The 15,010-nt window shown below is 40.8% G+C and overlaps 1 protein-coding gene across 1 annotated transcript in view; it reads right to left on the bottom strand.

Annotated features, from left to right (window-relative positions):
- DPP6 (dipeptidyl-peptidase 6) overlaps positions 1–15,010 on the bottom strand; it is a gene marked incomplete at its 5' end in the record, with an annotated part of 49,389 nt that overhangs the window by 11,233 nt on the left and 23,146 nt on the right. Inside the window, 2 exons of the mRNA XM_009070473.1 lie at positions 1,768–1,866; positions 5,336–5,383. Of these exons, the coding sequence (XP_009068721.1) occupies positions 1,768–1,866; positions 5,336–5,383 (147 nt within the window). The remainder of the gene's footprint in view (positions 1–1,767; positions 1,867–5,335; positions 5,384–15,010) is intronic.

Raw genomic sequence — 15,010 nt, 5'->3', positions numbered from 1 at the left:
CATGGTGTATATATATACTGGTACAGAACCAGTGCAAGGGAGGGATGTGATCACCGAGACTTCATTTAACCTAGTGCCATTTCTGTGGCTTCATATCAACAGCCAAAACCACTGCCATACAAACACTGTCTGCATTAACGACAGTGCATTTATTTTTAAAATGTTAACTACCATCTAGATTAGCAAAGGCTCAGCAATTAAATCGGTATTAGGAGCATTTTCAGCAGATTAATACACAGATTAGTGGTGCGGTTTAAGTGGTTTGCTTTGCAATCGTTGTCTGACACTCTGCCTAATTAGTTATTCCATCTGAATGCTAATAGCTGCAAATTGGATCAATGGCCCAGGGACAGCCAAAAAGGCCATCACTTGACTTTAAATATTACTACGAGCTACGTGCAGTGCTCCCAAGGCTGCTAAGCCCACAGCTTAGAAGATACTGGGAGGGCACAGCAGAAGAGTCACATGGCTGTGGCCACTTTGCATTTATTACACACATAAATGTGTATTTTTGGTTAAATAAGCAGAATTGCAATGACACCTGCAGTTCAGAAACTTAGTGTCAAGCTGAGTTATCCCTAATAAACTCCAGTGTCACACAAGCCGACGCACGGGATAGACAGGATCTTTATGCCAGGCTCTTTCCCCATCTTTTCCTGCCCATAAGGCCTGGAAGTGCATGTCTTTTCCTGCTATTTTATGCACTGGTTTATGTTGCCTGTGTGGCAAGCAGAACATTTTAGGGCCATTATTATCCTTTTCAAATGGTAACCATCTCTCAGCCTTCGTTTCACCTCTTAAAACGTCTGGTAATGGTTGAACTAGGTAACCTGCCCCCAGCACACCTCACAGCTTGCATTTCACTGCCTCCAGCCTGAGAGGTAAACATCTTCCTGGCCTGGGAAATATTATGGGCCACACCATGAACCCAGGGTCTTTGAGGTTTTTTTAGAGTTGCCACCATACATACAAACCAGGATTTTGGGGAGACATTGTGCAGCTGCTCTGAGTATGTGGATTTTCCACAAACAGGTAAATTATCTGCTTACTGGTGCAGGAGGTGCTTTTTAGGTTGTTTTGGGTACAACTACAGAGACAGGCAGAAGATGCTTACACTTTTCTCCCTCTATTTGGCATATATATTCATGGGGAATGATTATACAAGTGGTAGGAATAACACACCAGCTGCAGCTACAAACTACTCCAAGTTTCTGCTTTATTAACTCCAGGTGAAATCTCTTTTGCCTTTTCTCATAAAACTGTTGGGTTTTTTAAATCCTATCAAATCATATGGCTTTCTCAAAGAATCCTGGATGACTCCGATGGGCAGTCACTGGAGACTCATCTTCATTCACTGCAGTTCAGATTGTGCACTGAAAGGCAGCACAGCTGTTGCCAGCAAGCACAGACAGTATCCCACTCCAAGCTAATTTCAAATGACACACAGCTAAGGCAAATGCCCCCAACAATGGAGGCACCCCACTGGGTCATTTCCTAGAGTGGCCTTTTCTCTGCAAAGAAAGCTTTAGAAGGGAAAAAAATACCCAACCCCATCATTCTGCCTTTCTTCAGCTGAATTCTCATCAAATTCTGCCTCTGTAATAACCTCCTTGTGTAGCACATCCTAAGAGAGTGCTTTGCAAACTGTGTGAGTTTATTGAGAGCCAAAGTCATTTTTCCTCCTGCCAGTCTACCCAAGATGACTGTATCATTTCACAGCTACAGCAGTGAAAGAGAAAAATAAGTGAAAAGAAAGGTGCTACTTACTATAATCATCTATCTTGATTTCCATGTATTCTACTTTAGGCATTTGCCTGTCATTTACGGCCAGCTGCACATTTTCATTTACCTCCAGCTCAAAAATTTCTGAAAGAAGAAGGAAAAGATCAGAAAAACTTCTGGTATTGTTTGTGAAAATGCATTGTAACATTTTATAGCCACTTTGATATATATAACACGAGTTTCCTTATGAAGAGATTTCCTTCTAGTCCTCAGAGGTGTCTAATTCAGTTAAGTCTTTGAAACCCCTTCCAAGTTCTGCAGTGGTAAAAAGCTATATTTCTGAAATCAGTGACATTCAGCTGATTTGCCAGAGATGGGAATGTGACCTGCTGTGTTGGTACACTGCTATGGATCCCAGTTGGTCATTCAACTGCCATGCAAATCTAGATAGCAAATTAAGAGATCCTCAAGTCTGTGCCCAAGTTATGCATAATAAATTGGGAAACGGAGGAGACTATGGAGTGATTCAGGAGAGGGTTGTGCTCCTATGCAAGATAAAATCCATGGGGAGGAAAACCATGGGGAGAAGAGAGTGGACAGAGGTCATACAAACCTGCAACATCAGGGTTTGTAGCAGTCTTGGCTTTCAGAGTGTTTCATGAATTGTTTATTTTGCTTGTGTGTCTTACCCAAGGATTCTTTGTGTCTGAAATAGAGGATTCCTTCCTCCTTCCCAGGATTTAACCTTTACCCCCACATCCTGGCCATGTGCTTTACCTGCTGAGCCTCTTCTAGAAAAAGCAGCCACCTCCAGCACTAGAAAGGGCAAGTCCTTCCTAGCTGGTAAGGCAAGGGCCCATCTTTAGGAAACATCCCAAAGACACTCTAACATCTTTAAGGCTGTGTTCCTAGCTGGTAAGGCAAGGGCCCATCCTTAGGAGACATCCTAAAGACACTCTAACGTCTTTAAGGCTGTATGCCCTAGATTGTGGGAAATATCTCCTGGTGATGGTGAAGATTCTGAGCCTCATGGAGAAGGATTCAAGGGCCAGGGCAATCCTGCTGTAATGGTAGTGAATCCTGGTCTGGGAAGCCCATTGCAGGGCTCATCCCCATGGCATCATTCTGGCTGTGAACCAGGAGGATCCAGGCCATTATCTCTGCCATGTGAACCCAAGGAGGGTTTGAGATTTCACACCAGATTATGTGTTTCATTGACTGTAATTTCCCTTTTGAGACACACTGATAAATAGACATGTAACCCCAGCCCCTCAAATAACACTTCTGGTACCTGATTATCATGTTCTCACTGCCCATCGCTGCTGAACAGGCAGGCACAGCACAAAAACTTGCCCTTCCCAGTAAATGCATTTCAGAGATCTTTTAGCAATAGTATATTGGTTCAATGACTATTCATCCTGCTTCTGAAAAGCCTGGCTCTTCTCTATTGAAAGCACAACCCCCACAAAAGTGCCGAAGCAACAGCCTATTACGTTTAGTTAAATATTAAGATTCTCATTTAATTATGGCACACACAAGTAGCTTTATCAGCAGAAAGGGGCTTGCCACGTAGGGGAATTTAGTCAAGCCGTTTTATTTGTTCATATAATTGCATTCACAGAAAGACAGGAAGACTATGGAGGAAATAAAAAAGATTGGCATATCTCCTAAAGGACTTTCCTTTCTGGTTTAGCACCACAGGGAGCTTGAGTCTGTGGAGTACAAATGGTCATTGCTTAATTAAATGTAAGCACGCTATAATATTCAGTCCAACTCACTATTATCAGATTATTGCAGAATACAGAGGCAAACTCCCTTTATAGAGCAATGGGCTCATATTAAATAAGTAAATTCAGTAACATGCAACTGTCAGTTGCCCTTTATTCAAAAGGAAAAGAATGAGGGGAAGAAAGGAACCAGGGGAAATGGTAATCATATGCAGAAAATCATGAATTTCAGTAGGGGATGTGTTCTGTACATGACTAGACTGAGTTCTCTATGTAATAAATGCTACACATACATGTCTGTCAAATAAAACTAGTCCTGATGTGTTTTATATGACTTTTTCAAGCCTTTCATTTGCTGTTTCTGTTTTATAGTATCTGTCACTTTATTCACCTAAAAGTATTTTATAAAACTATACAGGAGGCTATAACACAGCTCATGAGAGCACTATCCTGTACCTGGAGCTACAACCAGTCTCCAAGCCTATGGTAAAATTCAGGTGTTGTGTTTAAGGGTGGAAAAAAGAAAGTGACTTTGGAGATGCAGATCAGAGTTAAGAAACTCTCCTGGCTGAAGAACATTGTGGACATCACCTGGGCTGCTCTGGAGTTAGGCTCGGTGAGGACACTGCCAAGTCTGGGTCTCTGCTGGGAAGAAGAGCTGATACACCCTTGTGCAGTGTCTTTCCTTTGATGTTTAGCATCTTCAACAGGAAATGAAGCAGCTCAGCATACAACAGAAAACCTTCAGATTGAGAATTCCCTGGTTTGCTCTGCTCCTTTGCAGAGATGAGCAGTGAGTCGCTCTAAATTCAGTTAGATGAAACTGATACTTGATAAAGTGGTATCAGCCATGTATAATGCAGACAGAATAAAGGTGTTGCTTAATATTTGCATCACGCCTGAAGTCCCTAACTGCGGTTAAGTCTGGGCCAAACTCTGTGCTGAAATGAAAAATGATGGTTTCCCATCAAAATGACAGGAGCAGATAAATCTTGGTTTCATATAAGACTCAGTCCCACACTCTGCTATGAAGTCTCCAGAGAATCATGAAAGAGAGGAAGGGGCATCTTGGTTTAAGACCCTGTCAGGGACCAGTCCCCTGTACATAGGGACAGAGAAAGGCTGCCTGTCTGAGAGGAAGGGGCATCTTGGTTTAAGACCCTATCAGGGACCTGTACATAAGGACAGAGAAAGGCTGACTGTCTGAAGGTCCCTGCCATCCTGACTTGGAGTAAGAAATGGATCTTTCTGGATAATTTGTGTTGCTCCAGGTGTGAAGGAGAAACTCCAGAAACCTTATGGCTCTCTGGACTCTACATTACCAGTCTGGTAATGGCTACAAGCAATTTTGAGCGAAGAAACCTATATTTGGAATAATTTCAGCTTCACACTGATGTATATGTGAATCATTAGCATGAAAAAGCCTTACAAAACAATAAGTGCTACAGTCCTCATGGACAGATTAGGAAACCAGGCAGAGGCACCACTTGTGGGGCTCACTCCTCTGCAGTATCCCTGATAATTCATATCAGAGTGATTTTATTAAAACCACAGATTAAGCTAAATATTTCTTATTTTTGAATGGGACATAAAGCAAAACCAGTGCAAGACTAACAAAAAGATGGAGAGAGATTTGGACTTCACATTTTTTTTGAGGAAGTTGACAACAAACACCGTGCCCAAACCACCTTGTTTGTAGTCCCAACGGTAAGCTGTTGTATGGCAGCACAGCAGCTCTGCAAGTCCCTTTGCCTTGCACAAAACTTGCTTTTAGGGCAGCATCTGGGCTCCCCAATGGCTGTAAGTTTACCAAAGAGCAGCTACATGTCACTATCCTGCCTGGCTACTTTTCTCAGAAAAATGGCAAAGCTCAAGGCTGTTCTTACTCTGTGCATCCGTTGTGTTGTGAACAGTCACCATCGGGACACGGGGACCTTGAAAAGAAGGAGAAAAGAACTTGGTTAAATTTCTATCAAAGCACACACAGACACATGTGAACCTGGTTTTGAATTCCATGGAGCTGAAGACTCTTGAGACTCACTTTTCATGCAAGAGTAATCTAAAAAGCAAATCACCCTGGTATTAGAAAGAGTCTATGACTAAATGACAGTACTGTAGATTCAAAGACATGTGAGGTTTCAAAGCCCTTTCAAGAACTTGGTTAAATTTCTATCAAAGCACACACAGACACATGTGAACCTGGTTTTGAATTCCATGGAGCTGAAGACTCTTGAGACTCACTTTTCATGCAAGAGTAATCTAAAAAGCAAATCACCCTGGTATTAGAAAGAGTCTATGACTAAATGACAGTACTGTAGATTCAAAGACATGTGAGGTTTCAAAGCCCTTTCCCAACAGACCACGCATCTTTCCTTAATTTGTAAACATTATAATTAGCACAAACACAATTAAATCACTTGCCTTTAAAATTATTCTAATGACACCCAAACATCACAGCACAAAGCATTTACATTTTATATGCTATGGATAACTTGCTGTTTTGCAAATTATGTTTTTCTTAATGAATTAAACACCAGTTTGGCTCTCACACTAAAAAAGGCCACATATTCTGTCTTAAAATGCAGCATTTGGGTATTGAAATCAGTCAGTGTTATACAAAGAGGATTATCATTACTATGCAGTGCACATGAGTGAAGAGTGAACCACACAATTCACTGCCATAGGATGCTGCAGAGTTTATGATGCCATAGTCTTTGCCACAGGATGCTGTAAGATGCTTTAGTCCTTAGCACAGTGATCTGGATTCATCTTGTTCAGAAAGTTAAAAAATGACTGATTGATAGAAAAATGGGGTGACACATGAGATTAGGTTAATTTTGTAGTTGTCAGCTTCTTTCTCTCTGCTTTCCAATTATCATCTGGTGACTGCTCTTGGAGACAGGACATTGAGCCAAGGTGGACTGGTCCAGGTCAGTCACTCACATGTTAATACCATACCTGTTCATAGATGTTTCCATGAACTTGACAGTACTGCTCAGGAAGGTGGGAGAAGTACTGCAGTGATGAAATGGTTAGTTCTTCACCTCAGAGACAGGGGTTATCTTACTTTCCTTCCCTTTCCCCATAATGCAACATGATACAACAGCAGCAAGTTGAGCACCAGAGGAAATCTGTATGCCTAGCAAAGATCCCAACAGCAGGGCCAACAGGCTCCCCCACCATGTGTGTGGGAAGATAACAGAATCATAGACTTCTAGAATCATTTAGGCTGGAAAACACCTCTGATTGAATCCAGCCATTAACCCAGTACTGCCAAGACCACCATTAAACCATGTCCCTAAGTGTTATGTCTACAAGTCTTTGAAACACCTGCAGGGATGGTGACTTCATCGCTTCCTTGGCAGCCTGTGCCAATGCTTGACAATCCTTTCGGGGAAGACCTTTCCTAATATCCAATCTCAACCTTTCCTGGTGAAACTTGAGGCCATTTCTTCTAGCCCTGTCACTTGGGAATAAGAGACCCTTCCTTGGGAAAGCAGACCAACTCCCACCTGGCTACAATGTCCTTTCAGGTAGTTGTGGAGAGTGGTAAGGTCTAACTGTGAGCCTCCTTTTCTCCAGGTTGAAGAACCCTAGTTCCATCAGCTATTCCTCATCAGACTTGTGCTCCAGACCCTTTCCCAGCTCTGCTGTCCCTCTTTGGACACACTCCAGTGCCTCAATGTCTCTCTTGTAGTGACAGGCCCAAAGCTGAACACTGAATATCAAAAACCCCAACATTTTTTAAGCTCCAAAAGACAGCTTAAAGAGACTGAGATTCACTGAGCTTCCAGCCCCTTTGAGATGCCTTCTTAAGAGATCATGAAGGTGAGTCCTTCAACCTACAAGCAAATCCTGTGGGATCACCAATTGTGCACCAGATATTTGTGTAGGCCTGGCTGAGAAAAAGCCCCTGAAATGCTGTAACTGACCATATGCACACAAATGGCCACAAAAACAGGTTGCTGTGAGTCATTTGTACTGGTTTGGTATGTGAAATCAGTTTTTGAGAGCCAGAAAGACTTTAAGGTGCAATAATTGTGCCATGTTTTTCCCTGTGCTGCCAAAAACCCAGAAGACTTTAAGGTGCAATAATTGTGCCAGTGTTTTTCCCTGTGCTGCCAAGAACCCACACCCCATTGCATTCAACCCATAGTGTTTCATCTAGACCTTACCTGTACAGAGAAAAAGGCAGAAAATAATTTTATTCATAATTGAGCTGGCTGATATGGCAGCCTGACTTTTGTTTCCTTGTAATTGAGAATTTTCTCCCCTAACAATCTGATTCCTTTGTTCGTACCATTTTATTTTTTTTAAGAATGCAACAAGGTGAATATAATGCACAAAGGAAAACTGAGGTTTACTCACCAAGATTTAGCTGAATTTACCTTTCTCCTATTGATATACATTGATATGCTGACCATATTTATTTATAAACCTGCCCTGCTTTTTCCCTGCAGTCCCCAAAGCCAGTCTGCAGGAAAAGCAACAAACCTAATAAACATGGGCATGATAAAATCATCACTGAAAATAAAAGGAATCCTCCCAAATGACTTCAATTGGAGCTAGAGTAGTCCTTTAATTAACACAAAAATGCCTAACAAAAGGAAAGGGATAAAGAGAGGAATGCTTTTATTTTCTAATTTGCTTTTTTTGTTTGTTTTGTGTTGGCATTGGCAAAGCTATGAGAAACTAATAAAAAAAAAGAAAAATGCCAGTATGCAGTTTAGAAAATTCAGTGTATTATATATTGTATTTCCTTAGTCTCTCACTGCTCACTACCACTACTACTACTGCCATCTCCCCAGATCAATGTTTTAAAGTGAGGTCCCATATAAAGATATTAATTTTGAGGTAATATGAAATTTAAAACCAAATGAAAAATGAATCAGTATCCTTGAAAAAATAGACTTTTGAGTTGCCAAATTTTTATTTTTCAACAAATGAGGAAACACAATACAGACAGAAATCTACGAAGTAGAATCATCAGGTCTGTGAGAAAGATGACTCTTAATATTAAACACTCTCAGTGATGACACTCCAGTTAAAGAATGCATTTCACTTGTGAGCAGGGTGAAAGTCATCAAGAAGAAAAAAATAAATCACTTTTTAAAGAAATGACATAAATTGCTTATTTCTATGCCAATTTTTAAAGTAAAACAACCTAGTTACGTGCTAGACTGTGCCTTTTAATACACACACATCAAAAGTCTTTCAACGCTCACAGGTTGAGTACCTAATGCCTGACAGGGACAGAAAGAAATTCTTGAAATGAGAAGTGTGTATTCATTAACTGCCTCCCCTGCTTTACTTTTAAACCTCTAACGGTGTGACAGTCCCATTACACATGCCATCTGGTAAATGCCATCCACTGTCATGTGTGGATCTGAGAGAGAAACCTAATTTGTTCAATGAACTGCTGGGAGCTGACAGAAGCAGAGCGAGGACATCCTCTGCTCCATGTCTCCTTCCTCCAGAGCCCATCCAAACAGGCTTTGATGAGAACTCCTGAGCCCCAGCACATTCTGCTGCTTCTGTTCTTTAATCAGTGTCTATCTGCTCCTCCTTGGAAACTTTGTGAGTGCTCTGCCTCCTGCTCACAGAGGTCCTGGGAGCGTGTGAGCATCAGGACCAACCTGGAGTCAAGCACTTGCTTGTGCTCCTTGAAGGATGAAACACAAAGTGCTTCACTTTAAGAAAGTAAAGCAGATACTGAGCTACTTTGCCCTAATTTGCAAAGGTGAGAGAGACATATAAAGTAAAGCAGATACTGAGCTACTTTGTCCTGATTTGCAAAGGTGAGAGAGACACAGCACATACCCCATAACCTGGGTGGCTGTTCCCAAAGTCATGGGCAGGCCACTCTGTGCATGACGCGGAGAAGAGGATGATGTTGGATTTCTTGTCCCAGCCCTGGCTGCAGAGGGGTAGGTACAAGCAGGGCTGTGATGCTCCCTAAGAAATGACACTGCTGCTCCCTGCCACCTCTCCCACAAATTTTTAGTGTGCTGGGTGGCACCCCACAAGCTATGTACCCCTGTTATCCTGCTCTGCATCCCTCTGTCAGGGTGTGCTGGAATGCCATCAGCTGGAACTGCTTCACCTGCCTTGCAGGCTCCACTCCCCTCTCCTGACTCCAGCACTGCACCAGTCAACTCCAGTAACTTCCAGCACTGCACCAGTCAACTCCAGCAACCTGACATTAGTTCTAATATTGCTGCTTTATTTATAGCTTAATAGAAAGGACCAAAACTATTGACATGACTTCTGTGTATTGCCACACTCTATAGATCTCAGACAGATGCACACTTCATAATGCTGCATAAAACTCTAGTTAGAGGAATGAGATTTTCAATTAATACTGCTGAAAGTCTGGTTTTATCATAAGGCCTTTGACTTTAAAACCATTACTGTCATTATCCATGCAAGAAGTAAATTAAGCCATATCACTGTAATGACAACAGGCAAATTTATCACTGAGGAAGTACTACCTGCTGTGATCTGAAAGGGCACAGAAACCCAGTGCCTCAGTAATTTGACAAGAGAAAGCATTGGCTGTGGCTTGTCATCAATTTTTAAACAGCTTTCATTATTATTTCCAAGAGGTTCTGCTTAAACACTATCAGAAAGAATCTACTTTAGATATTTAAGTGGTAAGGTATAGATTTCCAGAATAAAAATGGAAAATCATCAGACAACTTTGAAGAAAATATTTACCAGATATTTGTTTTGTAATACTTATAATATTCCATAGTATTCCTGATGTTTTCATGATCTAAAAGCATAGGGAATTCTATCAGTTATTATAACTTTCGAATGAAAGTAGCAATTATAAAAAGAATATGAAGTAAAACTGCAGAAAAGATAATGAAAGTTATAGAAGTGTTGAAAAAGGATAAAAAGAGGAATTGTCTTATTCTTCTCATCTATATTCTCAAAGGCTTCAGTGTGGCAGATAATTTCAGACCAGAAGCTAAATTCACAGTGTGTAAACAATGAAAATTCAAATGCTCTCTGCCAGTGCCACCAGCATATCTCTTAAGCACTGATGAATGATTTAAAAGAGCAGCTGCAAGCGGTGGGAGCTGAGAGGGTCTGGCTCTGCACAAGTGAGATAATTGGCAACAGCCATCTCTGTGTACAGATTCCAGATCTCTTTATTTGCTAACCCATGAATTATTTATACGTGCTGCATGAAGTTCATATGTTGGGGTGATATTATCAGCCTAATAAATAAAGACATGGGGAATTCTGTGAACCACTGCTTACAATTAAAATATTTTCCCATTTACAGTATTTTCCAGTCAATACTATGGACAGATGTTCGTGTTGTTTGCTTTGGCAACCTTGTTGACATAAACATCAAACAGATTTGTGCTGCTATTCCCTCTCCCCAAGGCATTTAATTTTTTAATCTAATCTTTACTTCCTCAAATGTAACTTGTCTTGTACAATAATCAATCCTGGCTTGTTCTCAGGCAACATGCAGGTTTGCACAAACCACTCTGATGGTACTGCTTGTCTCTGCCACGTCTGATACTGGTAATAAATTTCATGCTTACTTTATATAGAGCAGAAATAAATCTGGTTGCTCTGAGGCAGCATCAGTTAGCAGTGACTAGAGGACAAATGGACAAGAGATTTGGTCTTAATTCCACTACACAAACTAGGTCTGATGAATTCTTCAAAAGGTTGCTCGAATGAATAAGCATGGTCAGGACCTCAGTCCATTCCATGGGATTTTGAGAGGTGCCTACAAATGGCAGTGTGGGAAGCTGGGCTGACACTAACCAGCTCATCCCACTGTCTGTCCTATGGTCACTGAAGGATGTGGGGTCTTTAGGTCTGAGAAGATCCTCTCTTGCTTCTTCAGGGAATTGTGTGTTACAAAAGTATTGACAAACACCCCCTAAATATAATCTTTCTTTTTCTGATGTATTTCCTATTGGTGTCTTGTTCTTTTGGCAGGACTTGCCCTCCAACTTGAAGCTATACTGGTCGTCGCTCCAATTTACACCTTTATAGGGTTGTTCCAACAATCTTGTTTCTACTAAGCATGAGTATTTCCATTATAATTGGAGCAGTCATGTGTCTTAAACCTCCTATCCAGTCAGAGAAACTAGATTATTTTAACTCCCTTTTGTAAGACAAAGTTTCTTTTAATCTTATTCTTTAATGCAAGAGTGTTTTACATTCAGTTCACCTTTCCTGAACAGAAATGACCAAGACTCTAACCCTGTTGCTGAGGATGTCTTAACTGGTGCTTATACTGGTTCTTATAGTGAAACCGCTACTTGCCCAGTTCTGTGGAAAATTATTTGCTTGATCTGTCCTAAAGAGCATTTACCTTTTCCATGACCACAGCAGGTCGACAGTTTGTAGACATCCAGTGATCAGCACTGTGAGCCCAGGCACACATCTGCTCTTCTGAGGCATTTGTAACTCTTAAGCTTCAAACAAGCAAGATAAATCCTTGCCCTGAGTCACCATGTACTTAATTTTGCTCTTTGCACTATTAATTTCTCCCACTCCATCCTCCAAGACACCAGCTTCTCTAGTATTTATCTCTGCCTTCTGATGATGCTTATCAGCTTTGTGGTCTTAGCAAATTCCATTAGCTTCATCCAGCTTTGGATTCCCAGACTGCCAGAGAAACAATCTAAGTAAGGTCATTCCCAAGACCAGCTCCCAATGAACCCTGCTGCTGATCTCCAATTAGCCTTAAATTTCTCTTCATCATAATCTACTTCCTGCTTTCATTTTCCTGGTACTTAACCTTCCCTTACAATTCTTTTGCTAATCTTCCTCCTCTCCATCTTAATTAATAACATCCAATGAGGTGTCACATTGAGAGGGCTGAGCATTTCCTCCTTTTCAGGAGGCTTTGGCAGAGGTCTTCAAAAGCCATAATGCAATAATGTATGTGGATAGATCCAAAGAGGAATGTGGAAAACCTGCAGCCTTCAAGGCATGTTACAGCTACATTTGTCCATTGACGAGATAAAATCAGCTGTAAAAAAGAGGTAGGTTAGGAGAATCTGCACATTTCCAGAACCTGGTAGTGCACCACAACTGTGTACCTAGAGTTGCAAGTACCAGAGGTAGGAGGGAACAACTCCAGTTCACATAGGGGTCACTAACTTCCCAAGAGCCTAAGGTATTTTGTTCTAGTATGCTGATTCAATCTATGGTTAGAAGAATGAACCTGAACAGAAAAATCCCCATACACAACTCCCTCTCTTTTTCCAGTTTCTGTTCTATTTCCTGCTGTTTCTAATTGAATCCCTCAATTTAACCTCTTTCAATTCAATTTTAATCCAGGCTTTCTACAAACTTTGGAAAGAGATGAAAGCAAAAGTTTAAAATTTGTCCCCATTTTTAAAGTATAAATTTCTTATTGGATTAGTATATGCTAATCCTAAGAGAAATACCATACATGGAGGAACGTGTCTGGCATTTTCTATATTCCCTTGGAAAGTTGCTGGAGAGGTCAGGATGCCCAGGGAGGTTGTGCACTCTCCATCCTTGGAGGCTTTGAAGGTAAGATTAATACAGCACTGAGCAACCTCAAATAATACCCTATCTGACACTGTTTGGAGCAGGAGCTTGCACTAGAGACCTCCTAAGGTTCCTTCCAACCTGAATTTTCCTATGATTTTGTCATTTCGTGTTTACAAAGTATCACAGTACAGTGGTGAGGGATTGGAAGAGGTTTCCCAGAGCAGCTCTGGCTGCTCCACCCCTGGAAGTGTTCAAGGCCAGGTTGGATGGGGCTTTGAGCAACTTGTCTACTGGAAGGTGTTCCTGCTCATGGCAAGAGGGTGGTACAAGATGATCTTTAAGGTCTCTTTGAAGCCAAGCCATTCCATGATTCTCTATGATAATCAAGGGAAAAGGATATGTTCTTGTAATTGTAGCATGAAAGAAAATATTCTCTTCTTAGTGCCATTCACAACTCATTAACAGACAGAACAAAACCCTATTGCATATTTTGTGCACATTCCATTAAAAACCTAGCATAAATTGATTTAGATAATCTTAATTTATTCTTCACTATAAGTAAAATTCTCTTGCTGCAAAATAATTATTGCACAGCTAATTCATTAATAACTGGCACTGGATATTAACTAAAAAAAAAAACCCAGAAAGCCAACCCATAAATAACATTGCTTCACATTGTCTGGTTATTAAGCTCTTTTCCTCTCGTGAGTTCTCAGGTTTTAATATATCCTTAATGTACTGACTGCATTAATAAAGGACTTAACAAGTATCGTGCAAAGAGAAAACAAAACCCAGCAATAAACCTTACAGCTGGTCCATCTGGCAAACAAGGTGAAAGAAGCAGTTTTCATCAGAGGAAGCTTTAAATCTTGTGGGATGGTAACATCTGTACTATCCACTACAGAATAATGAGTTCAACCAAGGTCGCTCATATAGCTGGAAATAGGGCACATGCACCCTGGTCTCCACATGCAGGAGGCCACTGCCTGATTTGTGAGGCTTCATTATTTGAAGCATTGCAGGAAACCTGGTTTCGTGGTCATTTATCTCCTACGAGTGGAGTTCAGATAAAATTTTATATGTACAGAATGACCAAGTGATAAAAACTAGCTGGAAGCAGATGATGGATCACTTTCCTCTGGGCAATGCCAAGCAGCTCATATTTACAAGCAAGAATCAAAATGAAAACAGGATTGAAACATGTAAAAGCAAAGAGCACATAGTGCTTTGCAGAATGAGGCAATTTCAAAAGGGATAGGAGTTTCACTTTCATTCCACAATATGTTTTCATACACTGAGAATTACAGGCATTTTCTATTAATTTTATTATTAAATATTCATGCATATTATGTTTTACCCCCCACTTATTCTATGTCACTATTTACGGGTAGTTTACACCACATTAAAGATGCATATGAATATAGCAAAATATTTTATAACATAAAAGAATGGTCTACTTAAAGGAAGACAGAATGTACTGGAACATCCACTAAAGCCACCATTTTAATTAATCTCAGGCTATATTAATAACTATGGTGCTAACAGGAGATAGAAAAGAAGTTCTCTTCCAACTTCCAAACCACCAATAGCATCCTTTCTTTTCCTGGAGGAAAAAGCTATTGTGGTACCTTCTGTTGGTGCAAAAGGGTTTTTTCTCATACCAGCCTGCTATTTTGAAGTCCTGTGAGCATGTGAGGGAGTGAGAATGAGCACTCCCCATCCTGCCTTTCCCCACAGGATTTGTGACCCATGAACTGTTCACAAAGGACTTGAGAAGCAAGAGCCAACCTTGGCTGTTAAGTAAGAAAAGGAGTCAAGTGAATGCAAATGTGAATTATATAGTAATTATAATATAAATAGGACCCAGAGATTAAGTCTGTGCATGCTTTCAAACAGCAGAAACTAATTTAGGCTTCATAAGCCTCAGGAAAAGTTCTGAAAGGTCATAGTTTGCCTGGAAGCACTAATTACAGCCTCCCGCTACTGGGTACACAAAAACCCAAGTGTTGTGGTAATCATCCTTGTATAGGAAACCATTCTGGTCACAACAGATAACAGTC

Source organism: Acanthisitta chloris, unplaced genomic scaffold (assembly GCF_000695815.1).
Source record: "Acanthisitta chloris isolate BGI_N310 unplaced genomic scaffold, ASM69581v1 scaffold2650, whole genome shotgun sequence".
In the NCBI taxonomy this organism is placed as follows: domain Eukaryota; kingdom Metazoa; phylum Chordata; class Aves; order Passeriformes; family Acanthisittidae; genus Acanthisitta; species Acanthisitta chloris.
This window is presented reverse-complemented; position numbering and strand designations above follow the sequence as displayed.